Below are 14,141 nucleotides of genomic sequence, written 5' to 3' on the forward strand. Positions count from 1 at the left end.
TTATCACCAATGCATCCACAATTTCAATAGCCACTTCCTTAAGTACCCTGGGATGCAGACCATCAGGCCCTGGGGATTTATCAGCCTTCAGTCCCATCAGTCTATCCAACACGATTTCCTGCCTAATGTGGATTTCCTTCAGTTCCTCCGTCACCCCAGATCCTCTGGCCACTACTATATCAGGAAGATTGTTTGTGTCCTCCTTAGTGAAGACAGATCCAAAGTACCTGTTCAACTCATCTGCCATTTCCTTGTTCCCCATAATAAATTCACCTTGTTTGGTCTTCAAGGATCCAACTTTGTTCTTAACTAATGTTTTCCTCTTCACATACTAAAAATAAGCTTTTACTCTCCTGCTTTATATGTCAGTGTACATGGGTACATGTGACAATTATAAACCTATACCTACTCACCCATACCCAAATTCCCACCTCTCCTCACATGGGTCATCCTACCACGTTTCCCCCTTTCCCATTCCCCGATGGGAAGCGTTGTTTATTCATGTCCCACCATATATGTTGCCTGACCCGCTGAGTTCCTAACCGGCGATCAAAGGCTCAGAATGCCTTTTTGGAACATTTTTTATTGCCCTTTAAGGCAGGTTACACTTTGATAGGATTCATAACTTGGAAATCAAGTTATAAAATGAACTTCGGACGCTATTTCCTGGATAAAAGATGTGCAGCCAATACCCGCAGTTCTATGCCTGGCTTAAATAGAAATTGCATTTAAACCTGTAATCATTGCATCTAATTGTTTAATCCTTCACCTGCCACACCCACTTCGTTTATGCATTAAATATGACATTTCCTGTTTTCATAATTGATAGGTGATCCATAAACTCACCATGGAAAATATTGGACGTTGCAGGTTTCTGGGAATATGCCGACGCAATGTTTCCATCATACAAATGCATTGCAAATATTATCATAAAAATATCATGTAACGCATTTCTCCCCACCGATCAATGATTTTAACAATACTCAGTGGAAGAATGAAACGGCACCCATACCTTCCCCAACTTGTTTACTGCCACAATACGCGACTCCAAGATCTCCAAAGGGGACGTGTCTGTAGAGTGAATGAAGGTCCCTCTGAAAATTTGTAGGCAATCGCCACGGGAGTCAGGAGCTGTGGTCGCCATGGCTCAAACAGTGACCACTGCACTGCGCAAAGAGTTGATCCAATGTTTCAAGCACAACGATGCGACGCACTCACCGGCTCTTAACCCAGGAAGACTTTGCCCTTGGCCGGGCGTATTTATACACAAACACGCAGCTTGGGGCGTATTATCATCCATGCCCTGCCCTTCTACAAAATAAAAATACTTAACGTCGTAAAGTCTATCAGCTCATGTAGAGCGAGAAAGAGTTAATATCTCAGAGAGCTGCGCTCCCTGGTTGGTAGGAAAACAGATTTTAAGATGCAGGGAAGGAAGATCAGCAGGGAATGCTTGCGACAGAGTTGTGAGTACCGTGACAATGCAAAGTCAAATTCAGTGCTATATATACCAGATTTCCCATCAAATATTGCTTAATTTAGTTTAACGGTTAAATGTTCTGAACGTTGCAGTTTTCACCTGCAGTGGTGAACAAGTAGCACACGTGTTTATAACCTGTCAGTATCCCAGGCGATAGACGCAAAATGCTGGAGTAACTCAGCGGGCCAGGCAGCATCTCTGGAGAGAAGAAATGGGTGACGTTTCGGATCGAGACCGTCCCTTGCCGCTGAGTTATTCCAGATGTTCGTGTCTATCTTCGGTTTAAACCAGCATCTATCTGCAAGGTACTGATTCTGGATGATCAGCCATGATCATATTGAATGGCGGTGCTGGCTCGAAGGGCCGAATTGCCTACTCCTGCACCTATTGCCCCTGTTTCTATGTTTCTAAAAATTCATCTTTGCTCAGAAAATAAAGAAGTAGAATTTGGGTGGAGAGACTTCAAGAAAAAGAAAACAGAAGTGGGAGTTGTCTACGTGTCCCAAGCAGTAGTGGTAAACCAGAACGTTATATTAATCAGAGAATGGGGAATGCATGTTACATTATAATATAATAACGACCCGAGTGGGACCTTTATACACAGACCCGTCAGTCCGAATGAAGTGGAGGGTAAATTTACAGGGTGTATAAAAGATTCTGGATTTCATTATTATCTAAATGGTGGCCGATTGGGAAAGGGGGAGATGCAGCGAGACCTGGGTGTCATGGTACACCAGTCATTGAAGGTAGGCATGCAGGTGCAGCAGGCAGTAAAGAAAGCGAATGGTATGTTGGCTTTCATAGCAAGAGGATTTGAGTATAGGAGCAGGGAGGTTCTACTGCAGTTGTACAGTGTATTGGTGAGACCACACCTGGAGTATTGCGTGCAGCTTTGGTCTCCAAATCTGAGGAAGGACATTATTGCCATAGAGGGAGTGCAGAGAAGGTTCACCAGACTGATTCCTGGAATGTCAGGACTGTCTTATGAAGAAAGACTGGATAGACTCGGTTTATACTCTCTAGAATTTAGGAGATTGAGAGGGGATCTTATAGAAACTTACAAAATTCTTAAGGGGTTGGACAGGCTAGATGCAGGAAGATTGTTCCCGATGTTGGGGAAGTCCAGGACAAGGGGTCACAGCTTAAGGATAAAGGGGAAATCCTTTAAAACCGAGATGAGAACTTTTTTCACACAGAGAGTGGTGAATCTCTGGAACTCTCTGCCACAGAGGGTAGTTGAGGCCAGTTCATTGGCTAAGGGGATCAGGGGGTATGGAGAGAAGGCAGGTACGGGATACTGAGTTGGATGATCAGCCATGATCATATTGAATGGCGGTGCAGGTTCGAAGGGCCGAATGGCCTACTCCTGCACCTAATTTCTATGTTTCTATGTTTCTATTGTGTTGATGCCAAAACAGGAAACATTTTCAGATCGAGTGTGGTGCACAGCTAAACGTTTTAATTGGTAATCTGGTGGACAAGACGTCTATCTTTAGAGTAGAGTCATCTTAATATGGTATATGTTTATATAAAGGATTGCTGTAATTTAATTCAACATCAAGTGGGCAAAGCAAGCTATAAAGGCATGAGAAATGAGTTTTGCTTGGGAGTGAGAAGCAATATTAAGAAAAACTCCAGTGAAGTAATGAATAATACAGGTTCCCTCTGCATTACGGCAGTTCGGGTAATGGAAGTTCGCCCTTACGGAATTCACAACTCATTAGCAGAATATCTGGACTATGTAATTAAAGCTCCAACTTGTGAAATTTATGAAAATAAAGTAAATAGATAAATACAATTTTTATTTTATTTCAAATCGCATTTCTTGACGCCAGCGCATAATTTGCGTTATTGGAAATCGCGATACGGGCTATTTTCGAGGAATCCAACCATCTCACAGCGTGGGAGTCACCAGCGTTTGAAGAATGTCACATTGTCAACAATAAATGTAAAAATTCCGTACTGGCACAATGCTCCAAGGAGAAAAGTGGTAGCTGTTCATTTAAAACAGTAGGCGGAGACCACTCACGAGCATGGGGAAGACTTCCTACGACCTCGTGGCGACCATGCTGCGAGTATGAGTCAAGGGCAAACTCGGCAGAGGTCACCAATTAGGTCGTGAAAGTGGGACAGGGGCTTAAAGGAATCCGTATGAGTGATTGTACGATAGGTCAAAAGGCAAAGTGTGTGATCCATGGAGTCTCTCAAGTGTTCTGGAGGACAAGCAAGCCTCCGGCATACACTAGTCACACATGCAACATGCACGTTCTTACCTGGTAAATACCATCAAAATTGTCAGTTTTTGTGCTGTTAAAAATTGTGGGAATAGGGCTAACCATAAGAGCCATTTATTGTACTTTAGAATTCCAAAAGTGAGGAGAAATGATGGTAGAGAGAAGAGGCAGTTGAAGGCAGATGTGATCGCAGCTCAAGTACACGGAGCTCTGCAAGATGATGCTGAACAGGTAAATGATTATGAAAACTTTGAACCGGAGCTGCAAGTACACCATGAACTTCAAATGGAAACAAAAACACCAGTCAACGAGACAATGGACACATCAACAGAATGTTTAATACCGTTGTTACATTTTAAAATTAAAACATAACAGGCCCTATGCCAAAAGGGAACATACTCTTGCTTAACTCTGCACAGATCAAAATCTTTAATATTGAACTTAAATATTAGTTTGAAAAAACAAACTGGTGTGTCCAAAAATCCAACAAATCCCCAAGACTTGGGAATTCATCCCAAATGGTGCCTATGGGGAGAGTGTATATATATATATATATATATATATATATATATATATATATATACACACATTGGTTGCATCTTACACAATACAATAGATATGACAAAGATTGAAAGGTAAAAAATGTAACCACACTATTTAAAAAGAGAGAGAAAATGGGGAACAAAAGAGTAGTTAGTTTGCCATCAGTAGTGAGGAACAATACACAATTAGTGCAGGAGTAGGCCATTCAGTCCTTCGAGCCAGCACAGCCATTCACTGTGATCATGACTGATCATCCCCAATCAGTACCCCTTTCCTGCCTTCTCCCCATATCGCCTGACTCCGCTTTAAAGTATCCAGAGAACCGGCCTCCACCGCCCTCCGAGGCAGAGAATGACTCACAACTTTCCGTGTGAAAAATGCTAACATGCTGTGAGATGCAAATGTGACTGCTCACAATCACAATGCCATAGACAAAGTCGTGTAAACAAGGAACTCCTTTATTTACGAGTTTGCAGCCCCCGGGTATCTCTCCAACCAAGCCACACCGAGACCAGGAAACCATCCTCTACTTATACAGCACCATTTGGCTGAATCAGCCTCCCCTTCTGGCTCCTTCCAATCAGAGCACTGAGGTTCACATTCTCACCAGAACGTCCCGTAACGCCCTTCAACATCCAGGTTACCTCCCACATCATACATCGCATGTGCATTTAAATTAGACATTTTGTCATGATGGGTGTTGTCGTAATATTCGTAATGCCGTTTCCCCCAGTTCTCGTAATGTTTCTGCTGGACTGCTTATCTTCTAATTCTCAACCTAATGTCACTACCTGTTCTTCTGCTGTTACTAGCAAGCCAAGCGCGGTCGGGTGTTCGTGCTGAAGCTCACTATTATCCTACCTCAGCTATTTCTCAGGATTTCTAGTCTAAATCAACTATCCCTATTAACCCATTTCCTCACAATAACATTTATTATTGTTTTAATTGGGGTGAGTTTGAGTTTGAGTATGTTTAGTTTATTGTCACGCATACCGAGGTACAGTAAAAAGCTTTTGTTGCGTGAGCCTGAGATGTGTTGTTATTCAGTAGACGCTTGGCATTCTGAAAACTCTAGTTTATTTTAGTTTAGTTTACAGATACAGTGTGGAAACAAGCCCTTCGGCTCACTGAGTCTGCGTCAACCAGCAAACCCAGTACATTTTCACTATCCTACACACCAGGGAGAACTTACAACTTTACCAAGCCAATTAACCTACAAACCTGTACGTCTTTGCAGTGTGGGGGGGGGAGGGGGGGGGGGACCAGAGTACCCGAAGAAAACCCATGCAGGTCATGGGGACAATATACAAACTCCGAACGGACAGCACCCGTAGTCGGGATCAAACCCGGGTCTCTGGCGCTGTAAACTGTAGGAAGAGCGAGCATTTAGAAAGACCTTGTCCTGGTGTTGCAACCACAATCTTTATCTGGCTGATCCAGTTCTGGTCAACTGTGAGACCAGATTAATAATGGTGAAAGGACTCCATGATGGTCATTCAATTGAACATCACGAATAGGTGATTAGACTCTCTCCTCTTGGAGATAGTATTTACCTGGGAGATTGTGGCAAGATATTACTCATGGTCCAGTGTGTAAATATAGTCTGGCTCATGTTGCATGATGGCATGATGGCATGGACAGCTTCATTTGCTGAGGGGTTGCAAATAGTATTTAACATTGTGGAACTATTTGTAAATTTCAACTCTTTTGACCCAATGATTGATGAAGTCATTGATGAAGCAGCTGAAAATATATGGCGTCTAGGAACTCCTGCACATTTGTGCCCTGAAGCTGGGATGACTGACCTGTGTCCTTTAGAAAATGACCATAAGACATAGAAGTAAAATTTGGCCATTCAGCTCATCGAGTCTACTCTACCATTTAATTATGAATGGTTACAGCCAGGAGAGCACTTGACCCATTGAGTCTGTGCCAGCTCTATGCCAAAGCACACTACAGTTGGATCTGCCTCTATAAAACATCCCTGGAAAAATATTCCACCCCTTCACCACTCACCGTGTTAAAAATCCCATGTTAATTTATTTTCTTCTGCCAATTCAGTCATACGCTTGTCATAGGAACGGAATGACACCATGCAGCTCATTGAGTCAACTCCACCATTCAATCATGGCTGATCATCTTTCTCTCTCAACCCTTCCTTCTCCCCATACTGATCAAGAACCTATCAATCTCTGCTTTAAAAAAGCCCAGCAACTTGGCCTCCGCAGCTGTCTGTGGCAATGAATTCCACAGATTCACCACTCTCTGACTAAAGAAATTCCTCCTCATCTCCATTCTGAAGGATCGTCCATTTATTCGGAGGTTATGCCCTCAGGTTCCAGACTCTCCCATTACTGGAAACATCCTTTCCACGTGAACTCTATTATTATTATTATTATTATTATTGCTATTAAATCATTGAAAACATTAGCGACGCAATGGTGCTGGTTTCCGACGGGCAACCTATCTAGGCCTTTTGTTTTCTGGTAGGTTTACAATAAGATACCCCTCATCCTTCTAAACACCAGTTTATACAGGCCTTCTACATGAACCCAATCATCTCCGGGGTTATTCTCGTAAACCATCTCCGTACCCTCTTTAAAGTCAGCACACCCTCCCTCAAATCTGGGACCCAAAACTGCTCACAATGTTCCAAATGTTGCCTCACCAGTGTTTGACAAAGCTTCAGCATTACATCCTTGCTAGTATCATCTAGTCCCCTTGAAATGAATGGGAGTTTTTTTTTCAGGGATGACTGGAAACACCACAGTATTACCAGAAGACAGTAGGTACAAGATCAAAAGAGAAGAGGGGTTTTGGCCCGAAACGTTGCCGGTCTGAAGAAGGGTTTTGGCCCGAAACGTTGCCTATTTCCTTCGCTCCATAGATGCTACTGCACCTGCTGAGTTTCTCCAGCATTTTTGTGTACCATCAAAAGAGAAGAGTCTGAAGAAAGGTCCTGACCCAAAACGTCACCTATTCATGTTCTCCAGAGATACTACCTGACCCGCAGCATTTTGTGCTTTTTTTTTACTGTAGCATTAGCTCCTTGAAGTCCATTGGTAAGTGTTGCCTGGGTTTCTTGATGTCACACTCAGAAAAATGCTGCCTTGATGTTTAGATTAATGTTGTGATGGGTCTGGTGCCAAATGGTCATGGCAACATTTAAATCGAGTATCAGTGAGCTGGTTATTGAGGGTTATTGAGGAGTAAATGCTGTTTGATAACTCTGTTAACAACATTGCCTACACTTTGCTGATGGCCATTCCGTCACTGTCACAGATAGATAATGTACAGCAGGTCACATTCTTTTCATACGTTAAGTCTCTGGCCAAGGACTAAGGGAATCAAGAACTGAATGGCATAGGTTTAAAGTGAAAGTGAAAAAAATTTAATAGGGACCTGAAAGGAAACGTTTTCACACAGAGGGTCATGGGCATATGGAACGATCTGCTTGAGGAAGTAATTGATGTGGGTTCCATTCCAACATTTAAAGGGCATTTAGACAGGTGCATGGAGAAAACTGTTTTAGAGGGACATGGACCAAATGACAGCAAAGGGTTTATTTTGGTCAGCACAGGCAAGTTAGGCCAAAGGATGTGTTTCTGTGCTATCTGACTCAATGATCCCAAGACTGAAAGCAGACTGATTGCACTGTAATGAGCCACATTCGATTTGTCTTCCATTTTGTGGAAAGATCGGAACTGAGCCATTTTCTTTTTCGTCAGGTTGAAAATGAAGTTGTAATAATGGAATAGCTTGGCTAGAGGCGCAGCTTGTTCTGAAACACTACACTTCAGCATTACAGCTGGATATTGCGTCTGGCCCTATAGCCTTTGATGCATCCAGTGAATAGTGAGCATTGAGTGCGGGGTACAATAAGCTGACTCTGTTTATTCTTCTTACGTATGGCGTGCACAACCTAAAGTTGTAGGTCAACTTGTTCTATTTGATCTTGTTTGTGCACGTCGGGTTGATTGCATTAGTCGAAACGGGGTGGACCACGTGAAGGTTGCAATCTCCCACCCCACTGACGCTGCTTGTACAGTGTAGGAAGGAACTGCAGTTGCTGGTTTACACCGAAGATAGACACAAAATGTTGAAGCAACTCAGCAGTTCAGGCAGCATCACTGGAGAAAATGAATAGGTGACCTTTTGGGTCAGGACCATTCTTCAGACTGAGTGTCAGGGGAGAGGGAAACTAGAGATAAGGAAAGGTACAAAGAACAGATGAATAAAAAGTATGAAAAGAACTTCAAACCCAGCAACAATTATCAAGCAAAGGTGAAACCCACAAGCCTTTGCTTGTACAGTCTTAAATGCTGTCAAGTGAGGAAGAATTTTTGGGTAACCATTTTAACATGTCCGAGTCAGAGAAACTAGGCCTGCTGCCAGTTTCTTTATGGGCCTGTCGTACTAGGATGACCTAATCCACGAGTTTAGAAGACCCTAGACGAGTTGAAAAAAAAGTCAAGGTCGTGTGGACTCGCCGAAGTAAAAGGCCTCCTACGACTATGTCAATGACCTTCTAAGAACCCCGTCGACCTCAGTCTTCCACACCTAAGACCAACTACGACTAGCTACGATTGGCAAATGATCATATGATAAAATGATGCCATGTTTTCATTTTTTTTCTCGGGCCAGTTACCGACCTACGACTACCATCATGACCTAACTACGACCTACCGACGAGTAAAAAGTATCAATTGTTTCCATGCCGACCTTTTTTTACTCGTGGACATTTTTTATCAGGCTGGAAAAAATGCCGCAACCTACTTGAGGCCACGAGTACGCGGAGACCACTCACGAGCATGAGGAAGAGTTTCGAAGGTCTCCTACGACCTTGTGGCGACCATGCTGCGAGTATGTCAAGGGCAAACTCGGCAGAGGTCGCCAATCAGATTGTGAAAGTGGGGCAGGGGCTTTAGTTTGAGGGTGTGGTTGTACTTGCCTGCACCCTCCATTCATATGATTGTTTTATGGGATAAAGAGCCTTGAGGCTCAGAACATTCTGTCAGTGTTTTGATGACTGTTCAGCAGGTACAGCACAGGAGAGCATTTGAACCATTAAGTCAATGGTTCACTGATGTCAATGAAGTTGTTGCAGGCCTCAGTTAAGTCTGTTGCCTTGTCCTTAGGTAAAGTCACCGACATGTGAACTGAGTCAATGGTGAACCCTAAGTAATCCATAGTTGTGGAAGGTGTCAGCTTAGATTTAACTGGATGGGTGATAAATCCCTTTTCTCAAACAATTGTTTGGTGGCTGATACAGCTGATTTGGCTGAATCCAAAGTTTTCCCCACAATTAATATATCATCTAGGTAAGCCATGACCATATGTTTTTGTTTCCGAAGAAACGCTAGGGCTGGTTTTAAAATTTTAGTAAATAGTCTGGGGGCGGATGTTAATCCATTAGGTAGTGCTCTATACTGCCAGATCTGCCCCATCCAGTTAAACTTTAAATAACTTCTGTGATCCTTCCGTATAGGCACCGAATAGTATGCATCTTTTAAATCGATGCAAGCCATGAAGTAGCCTTTGGAAATCAATTGTTTGGCTGTAACAAAGGTTTCCATTTTGAAATGAATATACTGCACAAATGTATTCAGTTTGGTCAAATCTATAATAATGCGGCAACCACCATCTTTTTTGTTTTTTGTAAAGATATTTGACACAAATTCCAGAGTCGTGTTGAGTTTTCTCAATGACCCCCTTAGCATATAGCCTCTCCAGTTCAGCATGAGCTTACAGTTTTTCTTGTCGCGAAAGCACGAATGTTCGGTTCGGTACATGCTGAGCCGGAGGATAGTTTTTGTGCACAGATTCGATTGTATATCCCTGAATACTATGCAGGATATAAGTGTCAGTAGTTATTGCACTCCATGCCTCCCAAAAAAAGTGTAACCTACCACCAATTTGTGTATTATTTACACTTCCTGTTTTTTGGAAGGAACCAGACCCACCTACCTCCATGGTTACCAGTGGAAAGTTTATTTCTTCCTGTTCTGTCGCCGTAGAGGTTGAGGCGCCGGAGTGTGGGGTTTGCGCATCTTCCACGAAGGCCGGTCTGGGCCATGGCCTAAAAAAGACCTTTGTCCTGTTTGCCCGGCCCTTGAGCTTTCACCAGCTTCTTTGTGTCTTGCTCTGCTGGTGGGTGCGTAGGGGTGCTGTCGCCGTGTGTAAGAGGTCCTGCCCATTGCCGTCTTTATGAGCCCGACGGCTTTAGCCTCATCGTCAAGCTCTTTTACCTGTTTTGACAGGTTGCCCCCAAATAGTAATATTGGTGGATCAACAACGCAGGGTCCTGTGACTCTGCCCGGCTCAACCTGCGGACTCGGGAACTGCGGACTCCGGCTGCAGGAGGCGGCTGATCGGGAGGTCCAGGCCGCTGAGGAGGAGGATGTTCACCGTCGGGGTTCGGCGTCGGCGTTCCACTAGCCCGGCGTGAGGGCCTGAACATCGGGCCACCCGGGGCGGCGACTGCGGGTGCTCGGAAGGCCCCGACCACGGATGAACATCTGGGAAGATCGGAGGGGAGGCTGGCTGGACAATGGTGCCTTCCTCACCTTGGTGCCACTGTGTTGTGTTGTGTCGTGGACTTTCTGTGTGCTTTTTTTTAAATTCTATTTTATTTTTTTAATATGTTTTAATATTTATTATTTATTTATTTTATGATACTGACTGTAAAGAGAAATTCATTTTGTTGTCTCTAATTGAGACAATGACAATAAATTTGAATACAATACAATACAATACAATTAGTACCTCCAGGTTTGCACAGCCCTGCAAACTTGGGGTTTAAGGCTGGGTGGATGGCGTTCTTCCTGAGACTATTAATCTTGTACTGCGTATTGCAGAATAATGCCAGAGTGTCTTGCTGTGGTTCCGACATCTCCTTTCCATTCACTGACCGGGCAAATGCTGTGATCCCTGCAGTCAATAGTTTTAGGATTTTTTGAAGCTTGACCTCCTGGCTTCTGACTCCCGCTCCAATGTATCCCAGAATGCAACTGTTCACCACGGGAACGTTGAGAGATACACAATTTACCGGTGCCAAATATTTGGCAGTAGTGTCCATCACAGCCTGTTCTTGTAGTGGTTTAAATGAGAGGTAGTCAATACTAGATGCTAATTTTAGTTCTAATGGCTGTCCAGTCTGCTCTGGTTGTGCAAATTTGGACACCACTTCCAGCAGGGTTTCTTGTTTTTGCACCCCCTGCACACTTGTTGTTTCTTCAGCAAACCCCTCTTCAGAGCCAGCCCAGAATTGGCTCCTAGTGCTCCCCTCTGTCGAGGGAGATGCACTATGCAGCCCTGGACATGGTGACTAGACTCCATCTCCCGGAGTTTGTCACGGTGGAGCACCTGCTCCATAAGCCGCTCCATGCGCCCAAGCGATCACGGTCGCAAGCCGCCCGCGGCATTCCCTCGCAGTCCAACTCGTCTGAGTCAACGGCCCTGTCAGTCTTCCGTTTGGCCTTCCCGCCCGGCCGTGGTGTTGATCTGGCCGGCGCAGGTGCCAAGTCGGGCACAGCTGATCGCACTATAGACGATTCTGGTGCAGTCGGCCGCTGCTGGCTGCCCGCAACTCCGCGGTCCTCCCCAGCCAGCTTTATCGCAGCCCTTGTGGACTTCTTCGTTTTGTCCATAGTTTCCCCCTGTAATACAGGGGGAAACTATGGTGTCCAAATTTTTTCCTTCTAATTAGAATGTTGAAAGCTTTAATATTTTGAAGCTGTTTTTTAAAAGGTTAATAACTTGAGAAATATAGGTTGAAATGCGACGGGAAGATATGTATCCGGTCGGGGGAGAAAATGTGAGTAGCACGTGTGAAAATGGGAAGGCTGGGGCCAAGCGTTTGGAAGAAGATACAAATTAAGGAGATGAAAAGAAAGTCAACATAACCCTGGCTCACACAGTTATTTGTATTCATCAAATACTTTTCCCATCTATCCTTCGAGATCTTTATCATTAGCTCGTGTTCCCAATCTTCCCTTAGTGCTTCTGTTGAGGGTGATTCTCTATTTAATATATTATTATAAAAGTATGATATTAATTTTTGTGAATCAGCCTTAATATTCATTGCTTCTTCTAAAGGGTCTAAAAATATAGTTTGAAATCTATGTGTATATTTCTTCATAAAGTCACATACCTGTATATATTTAAAATATTGATTATCCTTCAATTTAAATTTTAATTTTTATTGTTGAAATGATAACAGTTTGCCCACTTCATACATATCCCCTACTTTCCTAATCCCCAGTCTATCCCATTGTTGTTATGTGTTGTCGATGAGAGAAGGTTTGAATGCGGGGTTGTTCAATAGTGGGGTTAGTACTGATAAATTATTTAATTTCAAGGATACTTTTATTTGTTTCCAAATTCTTATTATATTGTGAATAATTGGGTTCTTCTTATATATTATACTATTCAATTTTATCGGTGAGAGCAGGATCGTTCCTATATCGTGCGGATAGCACTCCTCTTTCTCCATTCTTATCCACTCCAACTGCTGAATGGAACTATCCAGCCAGTACATTATGTTCTTAATATGCACAGCCCAGTAGTAATACATAAAGTTAGGTAATGATAAACCCCCAACTTCTTTAGATTTGCACAAACGCTTTTGTTGAATTCTATGTGTTCTGTAGTCCCATATAAAATGAGTGATAGTGGAATCTTTGAAAAAATATTTTGGAATATATATTGGGATCGCTTGAAACAAATATATTAATTGTGGTAAGAAAGTCATTTTTATAGCGTTAATTCTACCTATCAATGAGAGCGGAAGCGTTTTCCAAAATTTAATCGTATCATTCAGTTTATTTAATAGTGGTATAAAATTGGCACTAAATAATGATTTGTGTCTTCTCGTAATTTGAATACCCAGATACTTGAATTTTTCTGTTGCAATTTTGAAGGGGAATTTTAGTAAGTGTCTCGAATCCTGTGGTTTTAAAGACATAATTTCGTTTTTATTCCAATTTATTCTATATCCTGAAAAAGAGCCGAATTCCTCAATTAGTGTTAATAAGGTGGGTATAATCGTTTGTGTATTAGTAATATATAAAAGGATATCTTCAGCATATAATTAAATTTTATTCTTTGAGTCCTTGGTGTTATATCCGTGAATATTCGGGTGATTTCTAATCCTTTCGGCCAGCGGTTCTATCATAAGGGCAAATAGCAATGGTGATAAGGCACACCCTTGCCTATTACCCCTTGATAAGTAAAATTTTGGAGATAGCGTATTGTTAGTTAATATTCTTGCCGTAGGTCTATCGTAAAGTAGTTTAACCCATCTAATAAAATTCTCTCCCGTATTAAATTTCAAGATTCAAGATAGATTTAATTGTCACATGTGCCAGATGGCACAGTGAAATGAATTCCCATACAGCCATACAATAAAAATAAACAGGACTCAACACACTATAGAATTTAACACAAAAAACATCCCCACACAGCAGAATCAAAGTTTCCCACTGTGTGGCAAGGCACCAAAGTCAGTCTTCTTCCTCCACTGTTCCCCGTGGTCAGTGGAGTGCCTTGTATAAATACTGCCATTCTACTTGATCAAATGCCTTCTCTGCATCCAACGTGACAACTGAAATATCTTCATTGTCCTCATTATGAGAGTACATTATATTGAAAAGCCTTCTCAAATTATTAAATGATTGTCTTTTGGGTATAAATCCCGTTTGATCCATATTTATTAAATTGTTAATATAATTATTTAGCCTTCTAGCTAGAATCTTTGCTAAAATTTTCTGATCCGTATTTAGAAGTGAAATAGCTCTATAAGAACCCGGTTCATCTAAGTCTTTATCTTTTTTTGGTATAAGCGTTATTGTTGCTTCTGCTAGGGTTTCTGGTAGTTTATTTTC

At 42.5% G+C, this 14,141-nt stretch overlaps 1 protein-coding gene across 1 annotated transcript in view; it reads right to left on the reverse strand.

Moving 5' to 3' along the window:
- Nucleotides 1-1,380, reverse strand: part of gda (guanine deaminase) — a 53,808-nt gene extending 52,428 nt beyond the window's left edge. The window contains exon 1 of the mRNA XM_055632476.1: nt 1,013-1,380. Within this exon, the coding sequence (XP_055488451.1) occupies nt 1,013-1,144 (132 nt within the window). The 5' untranslated portion in view covers nt 1,145-1,380. The remainder of the gene's footprint in view (nt 1-1,012) is intronic.
- Nucleotides 1,381-14,141: the final 12,761 nt, after the last annotated feature.

The sequence above is a fragment of the Leucoraja erinacea genome, chromosome 3 (genome assembly GCF_028641065.1).
Source record: "Leucoraja erinacea ecotype New England chromosome 3, Leri_hhj_1, whole genome shotgun sequence".
NCBI classification, from domain to species: domain Eukaryota; kingdom Metazoa; phylum Chordata; class Chondrichthyes; order Rajiformes; family Rajidae; genus Leucoraja; species Leucoraja erinaceus.